The sequence below is a fragment of the Callithrix jacchus genome, chromosome 9, assembly GCF_049354715.1.
Source record: "Callithrix jacchus isolate 240 chromosome 9, calJac240_pri, whole genome shotgun sequence".
NCBI lineage: Eukaryota > Metazoa > Chordata > Mammalia > Primates > Cebidae > Callithrix > Callithrix jacchus.
In genome coordinates, this window is record NC_133510.1 from 8,612,595 (window position 1) to 8,629,664 (window position 17,070).

The following is a 17,070-nucleotide window of genomic DNA, read 5'->3' on the forward strand; positions in this document are numbered from 1 at the left end:
GATCTTTTTTGTCAGTACAATTATAGAACATCTTTTTCATTTTAATTAAGATGCATGAGCTTCTAGCGTTGTTCTATCAATTGTATGTAAAATATCTTGCTCTCCCACTTTGTAAAATGAAGATGTCAGTGCCTCAATTCTTTCTCCTACTTCTTTTTCATCTCCAAAATTCTCCTGTATTTTTCTTTGGCAGCGTTGATAATATTTATTTGGCAACCATAATAAAGACCTCTGTTCTTTACCTATAACTTGGTTCTATAAGTTGAAAACAAACATTTTCATTGTGCCAATTTTATTCATATAGAGCTAAATTGTATACTTTAATAACTTTTTTTTTTTGAAACAGAATCTCACTGTGTCGCTGAGGCTGGAGTGCAGTGGCATGATCTCAGCTCACTGCAACATTCACCTCCCACGTTCAAGTAATTCTCCTGCCTTAGCCTCCCAAGAAGCTGGGTTATAGGTCCCCACCACCACGCCTGGCTAGGTTTTTTTAGTAGAGACGGGGTTTCGCCATGTTGGCCTTAGGTGATCCACCTGCCTTGGCCTCTCCAGGGGCTGGGATTACAAGTGTGAGCCACCACGCCCAGTCAACATCTTTCTGTACGGCGCCAATGTCTCCCTTTTGTACCACAAAGATAAATTGATGTTCTCTCCTTTTTTTAATACCTAATTCTCAAAGTCAGACTGCATTTTACTTTGTTTCATTTTTGGACTATGGTTTCCTTGAACATTTTTTCCTTAGAATTCCCTATCGGGTTTATCTTTTTCTTGCTGTATGAAGAAACGTGTCTTCTTCACTATACTCGTGTCACTTCCCAGCTTCCTACACATTCTGTCTGTTGCTTGGAATCTATTCCATTTTTTCTTTTTGAACCTACTGGCTTTTCAATAGGAATTCATTGCAGCATATATGAACCACAACTTTCCCGTCTTATTATTGCTGTCCTTCTCTGCCGGGAGTGTTCCTTTGCATACGCAGATGCTGCTTCGGTGCTTCCTTGGGTTGGATCCACATTTTTCCAGATTCCACTTACTTTCTGAGAGTCTTCCAAGTTACTCCATCTATACAACTCCATCCACACACTAGTGTTTAGCAAATGAAATCCCGTTCTTCATGGACTTCCCTCACCAGCCCAGGAGAGGTTGGAAAGAACCAGCATGCAACACTGTCACTTAATATTCTACAGTGTGTACTCTCTATCTAAAAACAGTGGGGTATGATGGCTCACACCTATAATCCCAGTACTTTGGGAGGCTGAGACAGGCAGATCACTTGAGGCCAGCCATTAACGACCAGCCTGTGCAACATGGTGAAACCCCATTTCTACCAAATTAGCCCTGCATGGTGGCACACGCCTGTAATCTCAGCTACTCGGGAGGCTGAAGCAGAAGAATCACTTGAACCAGGGAGGCAGAGATTTTGCAGTGACCTAAGATTGCATCACTGCACTCCAGCGTGGATGACAGAGTGAGACTCTGTCTCAAAAAGAGAAGAAAAACAAAAAATATGTTGTCTTATCCTCTGTGAACCCTTCTTAGGTATATTGGTTTCGAGGACACCAGGTAGACTTCTATCACCAACATTTTTGTGTGCGCTATAAACAATTTTATGTTTGCGTAACCCTTGGTGACTCCTGTTACAAAGAAAAGAGTTGTTTATGCTGTTGGAATAGCCAAAATTAAGCCACTTTCCCTGGGTACATGCCAGTCTCTTCAGAGAATAGGGACACAGGACTTACCATAAAGAAATTAACGAAAGATAAAATTTTTACAGCGTTCTCTTTTCCCTTCCTCAAATTAAATTGTACAACTATAATCTTGGAGATGCTCCCGTTCTCCTGCCAAAGGTCCTTCCTAATGCATTTTCCTCCGCAGGCCCTCAGATCCTGATGATTGCAGTCTTCACCCTCACTGGGGCCGTGGCGCTGCTCCTGTTCATTGCTCTTCTGATGCTCAGGTACCACCACCTCTATCCTGCCTGTGCTTGGTTTCCAGAGAGGCAAGGAGGGAAAGGGGGAGAGCTTTATTGTCTGTTGATGATGATGCCTATTCACAGAAAGCCCTCTAGACTGATCTAGGACAATGGAGACATTCTGCATCAAAGACTATGTGAAGGTCAGAGCATCACGGAGTGAGCAGATTAGGGCTTTGGAGCCAGAGATGCCTGAACCCAGATCTCAGTTCTTTGAGTCACTAGTTCTGTGGTCTAAAGCAGGTTTCTCAGCAACTTAAACAGATAAATTAGCTTCAGATTCTTCATCTGAGCCGTTTTAAGGGTTGGAAAAGGAACATATACACAAACTACCATGTAATAAGCATTATATAGATGAAAATAGTTATTTTTATTATTTTGTTGGCATATTGTGGGAGGCATCAAACTCATTAAATTCCATGACAGTTAGGCTGGAAGAGGTTTTAGAAACAATTTATTCCAAATCTCCTATTTTAGCCTGGGGAAAGAGAACCCAGAAAGTCAAACGGCTTCTCTAGAATCGTATCACCAGGTAGTGGGTAGGGCCAGAACCAGAACTCAAGCCTTCTCAACATCAGTTCCATGATTTTTCTGCCTAACTTGGGTCTACCAAATACCTAACCACAGACATTGCGTGTACTAAGAAGTATTTGTTGAACACATAAATGAGTGAGTAAATACCACACGACCTCCTAATCTGCATATGTTTAACAGCAAACTTACAATACCCGATTATATTACCAGGTTCACTTGCATTTCCTAGCCAAACAAGATGACATTTTATCCGTGCATCACACACTTTGGTCTGTGTGTCATTATATACTTTCTCATGTGAGTGTCCAGCCTGCCATATACTGGTTGATGTTTTCTGCAGAAAAGGAAGTCAACTATTTTCTTCAATCTGACAGCAGTGCTTGGCTCCTGTAACTGTGTTTCTCAGAAACATAGGAGGTGGTCCACAGTGTGTGGTGACCGTTTAGTGAAGAGTGAGAAGAAGCCAAAATTTCCCCCAAAAAGCAAGTCTAAATGGAATCAGTTCAAGATGGGGTAAATAGCAAGATCAAAGATAATAACAGGTGTTTCTCATTGTCCCTAAACATGAGAGGCAGCGATGGGGCTTTCCTAATGGGCATAGCAACGCTGTGCCCATGAGGCGGCCTGGCAGAGAGGGGTACGCATGCAGTTTGCCATTACAACAGCCTATGCAAGAAGACTAGCAAACCCCTAAGTCAGTATGAATGACAGTTGGCTCTGTTGGGTCCCCAGCGTCTCCTGGGGTACAGAGGTGAGAGCCCGAGAGCCTTTCAGGTCTTGGTATTCATCCTACTTGCCTTCAGGTCTTAGGGTCAGTAGTTGCTATTTTACATGCATTGACTTGAAGAATACTTAGACAGAAGCATAAGAAGAGAATAATCATTTCTGCTTAGGAGACATTAAGGAAGGCATGGCCTTAAGAAGGTGTGTATGAGTTTGTCAAATAACCAAAAAGCAAAGGCAACCTAGGGACAAAACAGGTTAACGGAAAAGAACACCAGTTCCAGAATCCGACACAAGCAAGAACTTATAAAATGACAAAGATGACAGCATGTGTTAGTTAAGAAATGATGTTGGTAAAGCAGGCTTTCCACATGTAAAAAAACAAAAGGAAAACACTATCTAAAACAATACACAAAGACATAGTTTACTCTATGCGGAGTTTTAAATGTTAAGGCCCTCAGTATGAAAATCAAACTTCAAAACTTAGAATAAGTTAATAAAAATGACTCTTAAAAAGTATTTTTATTTTATTTATTTATTTATTTATTTTGAGACGGAGTTTCGCTCTTGTTACCCGGGCTGGAGTGCAATGGCACGATCTCGGCTCACCGCAACCTCCGCCTCCTGGGTTCAGGCAATTCTCCTACCTCAGCCTCCCGAGTAGCTGGGATTACAGGCATGCGCCACCATGCCTAGCTAATTTTTGTATTTTTAGTAGAGACGGGGTTTTACCATGTTGACCAGGATGGTCTCGATCTCTTGACCTCGGGATCCACCAGCCTCGGCCTCCCAAAGTGCTGGGATTACAGGCGTGAGCCACCGCGCCCAGCCCAGTATTTTTATTTTTTTGAGACTGAGTTTCACCCTGTCACTCAGGCTGGAGTGCAGTGGCACCATCTTGGCTCACTGCAATCTCTACCTCCCAGGTTCAAGCAATTCTTGGACCTTGGCCTCACTAGTAGCTGGGATTATAGGCATGCCCCACCACACCTGGCCAACTTTGATACTTTTAGTAGAGACAGGGTTTCATCATGTTGGCCAGCCTGATCTCGACTCCTGACCTTAAGTGATCCATCAGCCTTGGCCCCGCAAAGTGCTAAGATTACAGGTGTGAACCACTCTGTCCAATAAAGATGAATTTATGATATCAGGTTAGGAAAGCACTTCTGTCAAGATAAAAAAAGGAAAAGCCATAGAAAAATATACAAATATGACCATAATAAAATCAAAACTTTCTGTAAAAGCAAGTAATAAACTAGAAGAATGTGCTTGCGAAACACAAGGACCAAGGATTTATTTCTCAAAATATATTAAGAGCTTACATAAGTCAACAAGGATGAGAAAAAAACAAATTAGATACTAGGAAAAAATGAGCAAAACTGTAAATACATAATTCTATATAATTCTGAGTCTGTGTACTCTATTAAATAGCTAGAAAGTATTTGAAAAGATAATCTCACTAATCATCAAGAAGATGCAAAGTAAAGCAATAATAAAGTCAATCATTTCTCCTACATCATGAAGGTTAAAAAAAGTGTATCGATACCAAATGATGACAAGAGTAAAAAAAATGGGAATTCTCAAGATAAGAAGGTAAATCAATTCATAACCACTGCGTTGGGAAGCAATTTGGTGATATCTGTACAGTGGGAAGTTTACATCCCCTATGGCCCGAGAATTCTGCTTCAGGTATACCAGCAGTCCCCAAGCTTTTTGGCATCAGGGACTGCTTTTGTGCAAAATAACTTTGGAGGGAGTTTCAGGATGAAACTGTTTCACCTCAGATTATCAGGCATTAGTTAGATTCTCATAAGGATAAAGAGTACACATCCTGGATCCCTCACATGTGCAGTTCTCAGTAGGGTTTGCGCTCCTAGGAGAATCTAATGCTACCGCTGATCTGACAGGAGGTGGCGCGTAGGTGGCCGCTCACCTCCTGCTGTGTAGCTTGGTCACTATCAGGCACAGACTAGTACCAGTCCATGGCCCAGGGGGTGGGGCCTAATACCCAGCCTACACTGTCTGGGGACCTAGACTATCTGAAGAAAACTATACATGTTTAACATTTGGTAGTTGAGATAGGTGTTGTTACATTTTCTCTGTACTTTTCCATTTTCTTTAAACATATTTTTTGAAAAGGCACAGATGGGTAAGAGGAACTGGCTTATTCAGGGATCTGGGGTATTCTCTGTGGTTTAAAAAATAACATTTTTGCCTTTCAACTTTACCAACTTTACATTTTGTTTCCTGTATTTTTTCCTCACTCTTTCTATGTCATCAGCTTACTGCCTCAGTGAAGGACCTGGGAAAGTAAAGTGAAAAGAAAAGAAAGAGTAGGAAACAGGGGTCCCCAGTTCCCAGTCCGTGGCCTGTTAGGAGCCAATCACAAAGCAGGAGGTGAGCGGAGGGGAGCGAGCATTACTGCCGGAGCTCAGCAGGAGAGTCAGATCCTCACAGGAGTGTGAACCGTATTGTGACCTGCGCATGCCGAGGGGGTCTGGGCTGCACTCTCCTTATGATAATCTAAGGCCTGATCTGAGGTAGAGCAGTTTCATCCTGAAACCACCCCCTGCCACTTCCATGGAAACATTGTCTTCCAGGAAACCAGTCCCTGGTGCCAAAAAGGTTGAGGGCCACTGCTATAAAAGCCCATCAGAAAGCCCTGCAGGTCCACTGGTGGTAAGCACTTTACAGTTTGGAGAATGTGGTGTTCTATCATTGAACTACCTTTTCTCACGCCCATCTACCTAAGCATAACACGGTTCTACATTTCTGCCAGTCTTCAGAACCTGAATGGTGTGGCTACTAATAGAAACCTATTGACCAGTTCTATTCCTTTCACAGAAAGTATAAAAAAGATTATGAACGTCGTCAGAAAAAATGGTCCCACATTCCTTCTGAAAATATCTTTCCTCTGGAGACCAATGAGACCAATCAAGTTAGCCTGAAGGTAAAGCCTACCTTACTTGTTGAAGAATGAGTGCAATTTTCCAGGAATTTGACAGAACGTAGGTAGCACTGCAGGATTATGTGCCACGTACAGTTATTCTAAAAAGCAAGACTTGGATGCTTTCCAGTTTTCAGCTCTCTCACTTCCCCCAATTCTCCATTCTCCTTTGTGTCAGCTAGTTAATCCAATGAGCACTTCACTGGAGGCTGAAATATGGAGTGTTTTCATTCTTTGCATCTGATCCAGAAGAGAAATACACATATTGGGAATTTGTCATGGAAGGAATGTAGGTATGGGTAGAGCATCTGAGTTCCCTTAAACCTTGGATACCAGTCTATCCATACTGAGGACCTATGACTTGTCTTACTCATTCCTGAAGAAAGAGGCCTCTGCCTATATTTGCTCACATTCCCCTTCAACCAGGAAATAGCAGCAGCCAAAAATAACTTACTCCATTTAGCACAGTCCATGCAGGACCTATGCTGTCTCATCTACTCCTCACAAGAACCCCAAATTAGGCTTCATCATCATAATTTTGCTAATAAGGAACCTGAAGGACAAAAGATTAAGAAACAGAAAAAAGAAAGAAACAGTGCAGTCTCACATATACCTAATGAGTAAGACTGCTATAAGTAACAACAGCTAACACTTATTGAGCACTTACAACGCACCAGATGCATGAACCTGTTTCATCTTCTCCTGAGCACTGTGAAGTAGCAGGGCTGGAATTCCTGGAACACAGCTACAATTTAAACCCAACCTGTCTAACTACAAAGGCTGAGATTGTAACACCTGCCATACACCACATAATTATCCTAGTTTGTATACCAGTGCATATTAAGGAATATGGAGACCCAAGGCCTCTACAGAGGGGAATTTGTGGACTCCTTCAGAGTAGGGCCAAACCGATAGTGTAATGTGATTTGAGATGCTTCCTTACTTAAAATCAGCAGCAATAAAGCTGCACGTGGTTTAAGGTTGTCTCTGGAACCTCTCTACCAGCTCTTGATATTCCTCTCCGAGTCCTGCGTGCTGCCCTCTAATGGCTCAGATCTCCTCATGGCTATTGGTGGACAAAGTCTTCCCTTCTTTCAGAAATATGACATGCTCCCAATGTGACCTTCCTGCTGCACTCTGAACCTCAGCAGAAAGATTATATTCACAAAGACCAAACTGTCTCAGCCAAGTGTCAGGACGGAACCAATTTAACAGTAATTTACAGTCAGGTGTAAATGACCTTAAGACTGCTGAATTTCCAGAGAGAGAATGTATTGACCTAAATGACAAACTGGAAGTACGGAGTGTTAAAAGGAAAACTCTGGCAGACAAAATAGAATTTATTTGAGCAAAATGTGATTCATGAATCGTGTAGCACTCAAAACCAAAAGAGGTTCAGAGAGCTCCACTCTGCAGCATGGGCAGCGAGCTTTCATAGGATGTACAAGAAAGTAAAGTACACAAATTACGTGATTGGCTACAGCTGGGCATTTGCTTTATTTGGGCATGGTCTGTTCAGTTAGCTGCCTGTGATTGGCTGAAACCCAGCCATTTGTGACAAAAATAGATTCTTAAGTTAGTTTTCAGTTTGCCTATATACTAAGTTAAGTTGCAATTTATAGTAACTCATGATACAAAGACAGCCTCCTGCCAATGGTATCCTGCTTATCTGAAATAACACTAGGAAGAGGACAGGGGACTTTCAGAAAGAGCATGTGCACCTCTGCCTCTGTACAGCACCGGATGGGCTCCCAAACGCTCCACCTCTGCCTAAGTCCAGCATTAGTGTCACTCCTCAAGCATCTCCCCACTGCCTCAAAACCCTGTGTTTCATATTTTCTCTTTTGGAGTAAGCCAAAGCATGTGTCTCTGTGTGTTTTCTTAAAATATGAATATTCCTAGAAGTATACCCCATCCATTTCTTGTCAGTTTCTACACAAAATTTTTATGAGTACAGAATGTTTACTATTTCATCAGAATGAATGAGTCACCTAGCTGAGGAAATAGGTCTTTGGGACAGTAAACTCAGAGGAGGGAAGTTCGAAGTGATCTTTGTCATGTTATCATTGTAAATCTGAGTTTTAGACAGGTTGGGAAGCAGGTGGATCAGAAATTGGCTGTACAGAGAGTTCATCGGGTGCTATTAGTCAGGTAGACATAGAGAAAACCCAAGGTCACCCAAAGTCAGCAAGGGTGGAAAATGCCACACCATCAGACAGGTAGTGGTTCAAGTTTGGATACTCACTGAATGCAGAAATAGGAAAGCGAGACTAAGAGAAGAGATAATAGAGAGTTGAACATCCCACTGCTGGAAGAGAAAGTGTCAGAATATCAGACCAAAGGTTCCAGACCAAAGAAGTCAGGAAAGTCAAAGGGATAGCGTAACACAGAAAAAAATAATCAAGATGATCATTCTTTTGAGGGTAAAAAGAGACGTCCTTTAGCAGCAAGAGAATTTCACAAACCTTGTCTTATTTAACCCCCAACTATTTCTGTGAGTTGGAATTGTGCGGGAAGGAACTGAGGTCCAAACAGTTTAAATAACCTCCTCAAGGTCTGAAACAGTAAAAAGAACACTAGGCAGGAAGACAAGCCCAGGCTCTGCCATTCTCTTTGTATGGGACATTCAATGTCCTGTAACCCTTCTGTACTTTATTTGTTAAATGAGAAGAAAATGAAATAACAATAACTGTCAGCCTGCAATGGGCATCATGCTTGGAACTTAGAGAATCATTTAAGTCATATTTCAAAATGGCCTTGTAAGGTAAACTTTACCAAAGATAATAACACATCTCAGAGTTTTATGAGAGTCACATTGAAAGATGCAATGGTTCCCAACCTTTTCTCTGTCTTTAGAACAGAAGTCATTACCTGGGAGTCCAAGAGCCATATCTGGCTGCAGTTGCAAATGCATGCCTATGTGTGTGTGCTGTTGTTCAGTATTTAGCATTTAAAAATTAATTGCCTACATGCAAATATCATGAGATAGCATATAAGAATTCTTATTACCGGCTGGGCACGGTGGCTCAAGCCTGTAATCCCAGCACTTTGGGAGGCCGAGGCGGGTGGATCACTAGGTCAAGAGATCGAGACCATCCTGGTCAACATGGTGAAGCCCCGTCTCTACTAAAAATACAAAAAATTAGCTGGGCATGGTGGCGCGTGCCTGTAATCCCAGCTACTCAGGAGGCTGAGGCAGGAGAATTGCCTGAACCCAGGAGGCGGAGGTTGCAGTGAGCCGAGATCGCGCCGTTGCACTCCAGCCTGGGTAACAAGAGTGAAACTCTGTCTCAAAAAAAAAAAAAGAATTCTTATTACCAGCTTCTTTTGACAAATAAGATGATTTAGCAACTTCGGGCTGAGCCCAGAGCTGATAAGACTGCTTCCCTTAGACACTGGGCCCAGTTTTCTCATTTGCATTACTCGGGCCTTTAGGAATATGGGTGTGCAACTCAAATGCACAGCATCCTTTCCCACGCGCATCCGTCTGTAGCTACACAATTCCCACTAAAACGGGGTTGGGGAGAGGGGAGCAAAGGAAATATCTGGTTGAAGTAGGGCCACAGGAGGAAGGGAGGAAACCCACAGTTAAGCATGGGAGCAATAGATACCTGCAAACATGTTGGAATTCAGTTAGCGAGAGGGAACAAGTCAATTACAGCAGTTTGTCTGGAAACCTGCCTGCCCTGCATGCTGCTGAGCAAACAGATGCAGCCGCCTGGAAGGGCCTCCCAGCCTTTGACAGTCAGTGAGTAGGAGCAGATATGGAGCTTCTGGAATAATCAGCCTTTTCTTGTGCCAGATTGATGATGACAAAAGACGAGATACAATCCAGAGACTACGACAGTGCAAATACGACAAAAAGGTGACCTCTCCCACTTCTCTGAACTCTCCACTGGGGTATGCTCTGGGCCTTCTGACCCCTCGTTGGGCTGGCCCCTGATGTCAGTATCACAATGGTGGGAGTGCTCAGGCTGCTCCCAGGGGCTGTTCTTAGAGCTTCACAGGGATGGGCAGGGCAATGCTTCAAGAGTTACAAAACTCACAATCCTGGGGAAACTGGAAGAGAAACAGAATATTGGGGAAGGGTGGAGTATAGGAAGAAAAGGAAATATAAAAGATACTCAGAGTAGTCAGGGCAACCCTAGTATTGTATTTTGGCTCATCGCTGAGAAATACAACAATCCCATATGAGAGTTTTGCATCTTATTTCCATCCTTCCTTCTTCCCTCCCTCCCTTCTGCCTTCCTTCCTTCCATTTAGTCATTCTTGAAGACACATTCAAGCCTGAACTTATATCCCAGGTACTAGGCACCAGGGATATAAACATCAATCGAGGCTAGGCACGGTGGCTCATGTCTGTAATCCCAGGACTTTGAGAGGCTGAGGCGGGCGGATTGTTTGAGGCCAGGAGTTCAAGACCAGGCTGGCCAACATGGTGAAATCCCATTTCTACTAAAAATACAAAAATTAGTCGGGCATGGTGGTGCATGCCTGTAGTCTCAGGTACTGGGAAGGCTGAGGCACAAGAACCACCTGAACCCAGGAGGCGGAGGTTGAAGTGAGCCAAGATTGTGCCACTGCACTCCAGCCTAGTCAACAAAGCAAGACTCTGTCTTAAAAAAAAAATTCAAATACTGTCACTGCTCTCAAAAGCTTACAGTCTAGTGAGACACACAAGCAAACTATTAAAAAATGCATTTAAAGAGTTACACTACAACAGTGTCTCCTAAATGTCATTGATTTTTGCAGCGAGTGATTCTCAAAGATCTCAAGCACAATGATGGTAATTTCACTGAAAAACAGAAGATAGAATTGAACAAGGTATGTAGCCCTTCCTTCAAATCCTTGAGAGATAACTTCACTCCATTTCTTCTAATCACCAAGGTCGCTAGTGGAGTAAGAGGCTGACAGAGAAGCCCTCAGGCCAAGAAATGGTGACTGTACTTCTTGTTGAAAATTCTACCAAGAGATACTGGAAAGTGAGGTTGATGGTGTGAAACATTCTGGAGATCTACTGGTCTTTCCTAGAATGTGGACCTGCTATGATTTGAAAGTAAAGTTTGTATTCAAGTCCTCTTACTGACAAAGGAAAGATGATTGAATGAGATTGATAGAATGTGTGATGTTAAGTTTATTAAGCAATACGTCTTCTCAAAGATCTGAAACAAAATATTTTATTGGCATATTAGTTTTTACGTTGGCACCCCATTCTGGCTAATTTGCTTTGTAAACAAACATGTTCTTCTAGTTGCTTCAGATTGACTATTACAACCTGACCAAGTTCTACGGTACAGTGAAACTGGATACCATGATCTTCGGGGTGACTGAATACTGTGAGAGAGGATCCCTCCGGGTAAGAAACCATGGGCATTTCCAATTTCCTCATTATATGAAAAATATTCAGGCAGGCCTTTTAAGATATTTTCCGAGCAAAATATTAGAGAGCTATCAGGGAAAGTTTGTGGGCTCACATACTTTCCAGACTAGATCCCCGAGATTTTTTCAGTCAGATTATGTTTTTATAAACAAGCCAAAAAATTTCAGAAAAATGATAATAGATTTGGGGAGAGGAGAATTACCTCTCCCCAAGTGGAATGGAAGAGTAATTACCTCCAAATACATGTTGTTTTACATGAATACTGGCTTTTGTATTAAAAGAGAAATGGATAATTATTATGATAATACCAAATAAATATTGGAAGACTTGGTCATCATTCTTGGTTCTGCTACGGTCCAAATTTATACTCCACTCTTGGACTGATGATCATCCAAGAGATGCCAAGTGAGGTCAGATATCTGGACTGTGCAAGTCCAAAGCAGACAGAGAAACTAACTAAGGGAAAAAAAAACCAAAAATATGGCCAGGTATGCTGGCTCATGCCTGTAATCTCAGCACTTTGGGAGGCCGAGATAGGTAGATCACTTGAGGTCAGGAGTTCGAGACCAGCCTGGCTGATAGGGTGAAACCCCATCTCTACTAAAAATACAAAAATTAGCTGGGTGTGGTGGCAGACACCTGTAATCCCAGCCACTCGGGAGGCTGAGGCAGGAGAATCACTTGAACCGGGAAGGCGGAGTTGGCAGTGAGCACGGATCACGCCACTGCATTCCAACATCAGCGACACAGGGAGACTCCATCTCAAGGAAAAAAAAAAAAAAAAGGCAAGAATATTAGCTTTCACACTATGTTGTATAAACTCAAATCTTCCCTCAAAGAAAAAAAAAATCATAGCCCTAAATATTACGATCTCTTTAAAAAATTATTTCATGCGTGTTATTCTAACGTCTGAGAGCTATTTCTTTGGATTAATCTCTATGAAAATGCAATAGTGGTATAAGGAAAAAGTGACATATTAAGCCATCAACTGTATTTAACACTTTGAGAAGAATTTATTTGCTATATAACAAAAGGGAAAGCAAGCCTGTGAGGGACCGGTGGAATGGAACGTGGGAGAGAAATCTAGAGCAGGGAGCTGGCCGTGGGAAATTGAGATCAAAGAGGAAAAGAGTGCTAAGGTATAAGTTCTTAAAACATTATAAACAATGTAAGTATTCAATGCAAACTTCAGAAGAATATAACATAAGGAAACCATTAAACATTATAAACAATGTAAGTTTTCAATGCAAACTTCAGAAGAATATAACATAAGGAAACCATTAAACATTATAAACAATGTAAGTTTTCAATGCAAACTTCAGAAGAATATAACATAGGAAACCATTAAACATTATAAACAATGTAAGTTTTCAATGCAAACTTCAGAAGAATATAACATAGGAAACCATTAAACATTATAAACAATGTAAATTTTCAATGCAAACTTCAGAAGAATATAACATAGGAAACCATTAAACATTATAAACAATGTAAGTATTCAAAGCAAACTTCAGAAGAATATAACATAGGAAACCATTAAACATTATAAACAATGTAAGTTTTCAATGCAAACTTCAGAAGAATATAACATAAGGAAACTATTAAACATTATAAATTGAATAAAATAGGATCGAATTTTAAAATGCACTTGCAACTTAAGAAACAAAGTTATTAAAACACACAAGCCTTTCACTTCTAGCAACGATTAAAAAAACATGCAAATACACAAAATTGGGAATAAAAATGCAGTGAAACCATGTTTCAATTGCGAATGAATTTAGTCTTTAAAAAGGGAACGTTTCAGAAGCGACTGAATCATGAAATCTGTTTCAAAAAAGTAAATATTTAAATAGGCCAATTCTGAATCACTTTCAAGGAATAATAAGCCATGTGAACCCCTTTGATCAGGCTCTGTGAATTGGTATTCTAAAATTTGTGTCACATTGAAATTAAATGACAGTATGGTCTAGACCTCATGTGAAAAATATTTCTGATTTTGAAAACCTAAAATAGTTATTATTCTTAGAAATGTGTAGTTATTTTATCATTATCAACTGAAATGATCACTTTTATCATCCATTGAAATGCTCATATGGATTTTTCTCCTATGACTTTTTGATTTGGTGCATTATAATAATATTTTTCCATTCATAAAATTAACCATATTCAATTGTTTGTGTTATGCTTTTTGTATACACAACTGGCTTAGTATTTCTAGTATTTTATTATACTTTTTCATCTATATTCACAACTATATTAGCTTTTAATCAGATTTTAGTATCAATCTTATGTGAACTTTGCTAAATGGTAAATGAACTTGGAGTATGTTCATGTATTTGTTTAACTTTAGAATAGTTTTTATATAGATAATAAGAATTACTTTTTCTAACTTCAACGTTAAGAAGAATTAAGCTGAATTTGGTATTCTTTGTTTGGGAATTATATTTTATTCTATTGTTATTAATGTAATATTTTGATATGGTAAAAATATATTTTGTCTTCATCCTTGATTCCTAAAACCCCTGTAATTTACTGGGTCGGGGGGAGAAAAGCTCTTTTGTTATTCATAATAATCCCCTTTCAAACATACCTGAGTTATGCCACTTAAGATATGATAGCCTGTAATCCGGCACTTTGGGAGGCCGAGGCGGGGGATCACGAGGTCAAGAGATGGAGATCATCCTGGTCAACATGGTGAAACCCCGTCTCTACTAAAAATACAAAAAATTAGCTGGGCACGGTGGCGCGTGCCTGTAGTCCCAGCTACTCAGGAGGCTGAGGCAGGAGAATTGCCTGAACCCAGGAGGTGGAGGCTGCGGTGAGCCGAGATCGCGCCATTGCACTCCAGCCTGGGTTACAAGAGCGAAACTCCGTCTCAGAAAAAAAAATAAATAAATAAAAGATATGATAGTCATGGAAGACTTCTCTGGCAAGATGACATTAAAGTAAGACCTGCCTGAAGTAAAGCTGTGAAACCATAGCTCAGAGAAGAGGATACAGGTTTCATATTTGCAACCTCTTCTCAACAAGGAAAACAATGGTTAAATGGCAATATGTCAGAGAATTCTCGGACCTCATTTCAGAAATATTCCTAGGCTCCCCCATAATAACAACTCTTGTAGAGTTAAAAATAAAACAATACCTCCTTAACATTGCAAAGATTGTGTGTCATAAAATAACAACTAACTTCATTTCTATTAATGCAAGACTCCCTAGCCCCACCACTGTGCTACTGTGTGTTCAGTTCTGAAAGTTCTAACCAAAGCACTAATGCATGAAACAGAAATAAGATAGACAGTTATCAGAGCGTGGTGACGTAAATAACAAACACAGAGAGGCTCTCTAAAAGAAAGATATTTATTTGGAAAAGAACATTGTAATGGGAATACATGTGTCATCGTAAATTATATGCATCTTCAGAGAGGTAAAGGAAGACAAAGGATTTTAAAGGGAAAAAAAAGAGGATTACATCATTGTTTTGTTACAAAGATCGGTAGCAAGAATGATGCCAGACAGAGGTTGGAGAGGCAGCTGTTGAGCAGATGTCTTCGTATAAGTGTTTTTTTGTGAAAGGTTGTGATAGCCTTTGTGCAACATTGAGGTTTCCGTAGAGTCTTTTGTGATAGTTTTTGTTATGAAGCATACAAGCATGACAACCCTTTTTTCATGGCCTTTTCTGGCTGTATTTGTCAGGATTTTTTTCAACATTTGTGACTCTATTCTGATTTTAACAACTTTCACAAAAGCAATCTTTTTTTTTTTTAATTTAAAGTTGAGGCTGGATGCAGTGGCTCATGCCTGTAATCCCAGCACTTTGGGGGGCCAAGGAAGGCAGATCACAAGGTCAGGAGTTTGAGACCAGCCAGACCAATGTAGCGAAACCTCATCTCTAAGAAAAATACAAAAAATTAGCTGGGCGTGGTAGTGAGCACCTGTAATCCTAGCTACTTGGGAGGCTGAAGTGGGAGAATCAGTTGAATCCAGGAGGTGGAGGTTGCAGTGAGTTGAAATCCCATCATTGCACTTCAGCCCCGGCGACAGTGAGACTCTGGCTCAAAAAACAAATTAATTAATTAAAATACATAATAAAGACGATATGATTATTTACCTAGAAAATGCAAAAGCCTCAAATACTAAAAATTATAAGAAATTTGTATGATGACTAGAAATGAAATAAGTATATAGAAAATAATTTACATAATGTATATAACGTATATATCACATGTATTAGCCAAATCAGTCAGAAAATACAACTCAAAAAATCCTCTGTAATATTTTCAACAAAAATATTTATTTGAAAATACTCAACACGAAATGCAAAGATCAGTTAAGAACACTGAAGGTTTTCTAACACATTAGATACATCTTAACAGAACTTGGTCAAGTTCTTAAATAGGAATCAATGATACTCTAGAACTGGCTGGAACTAGCTCAGAGCTGATTGTTAAGTTATTCAAGAATTTGCCAGCAGTCAGTGTTACGCTTTTGGAAGCTGAACACAGACAGTAAGCACGATATACATCAGGGCTGTTACTAATAGAGAGCCGGTTTACCAACACTGCATACCAACTAATTCACACTGAAAATATATACACTCTTCTCAAAACAAGAAACTTGAAATCAAAGGCAAAACTTTCCTTAACAGAGCTCATCAGAAATATATATACACCCGCACACACACATACACACGCACGCACACACACACACATCTATATGAGCAATAATAACCAAAACAGTTTTGAAAAGAAAAGATTGAGAGGCCACTTGCCAGAAAGTTACTATAATCAAGGCAGTGCGGTGACAGCTCGGGAAGAAGCAGGTGATTTATGGAAGAAACATACATGCGCCAAGAATAGGACTCAGTTTATGACAGATGTAACTAAAGAAGGGTACTTTAAAAAATGGTGCTGAGATAATCAGGCCTGCAAACTTTTCATTCTCTCTTCCGCAAAAGGTTCTTTTCCCATGCTGTTCCCTCTCCCCAAAATTCTTGCCTCCCTGCTGGCTTTGATCTCAGCTCAACAGCCATTTCCTTCATCTTTAACCTTCCTTCATAACAAAGCCCAGATTTCAAGGATAAAATCCCCAGATTTTAGGCAATTTTTCAGAGTACTTACCACACTTATAATTTTATGTTTATTGGTCTGATTATTTTATGAATGTCAGTTTCCTTCACAGACTGTGCACCCTACAACTAGGTCCCATTATAATCCCAGCACCAACACAGTCTCTGGTCTAGAGAGAACGCTCAATAATTTCTAAAAATAAATATGCAGGTCACCGATTAAAATTGCTCAGAAAATAACATATAAATCTGCATATACATTATGATCTAAATTTTATAAAATTTATTACACATACTTTCCATATCTACATTAAAGAAGACTGGAAGAAAATATCAAAATGAGAATAAATTAGATACTGCAATTAGCAATAATTTTATATTCTTTTTTATATTATATAGTTGGTTTTTTTTTTTTGAGACGGAGTTTTGCTCTTGTTACCCAGGCT

General features: G+C 40.2%; 1 protein-coding gene across 2 annotated transcripts in view; it reads left to right on the top strand.

The window, feature by feature from the left end:
• Window positions 1-17,070, top strand: part of GUCY2C (guanylate cyclase 2C) — an 87,279-nt gene that overhangs the window by 36,440 nt on the left and 33,769 nt on the right. For both annotated transcript variants that reach the window (XM_035255278.3, XM_035255279.3), the window contains exons 11-15: window positions 1,879-1,960; window positions 6,077-6,182; window positions 9,982-10,044; window positions 10,932-11,003; window positions 11,431-11,535. In XM_035255278.3, the coding sequence (XP_035111169.1) occupies window positions 1,879-1,960; window positions 6,077-6,182; window positions 9,982-10,044; window positions 10,932-11,003; window positions 11,431-11,535 (428 nt within the window). The remainder of the gene's footprint in view (window positions 1-1,878; window positions 1,961-6,076; window positions 6,183-9,981; window positions 10,045-10,931; window positions 11,004-11,430; window positions 11,536-17,070) is intronic.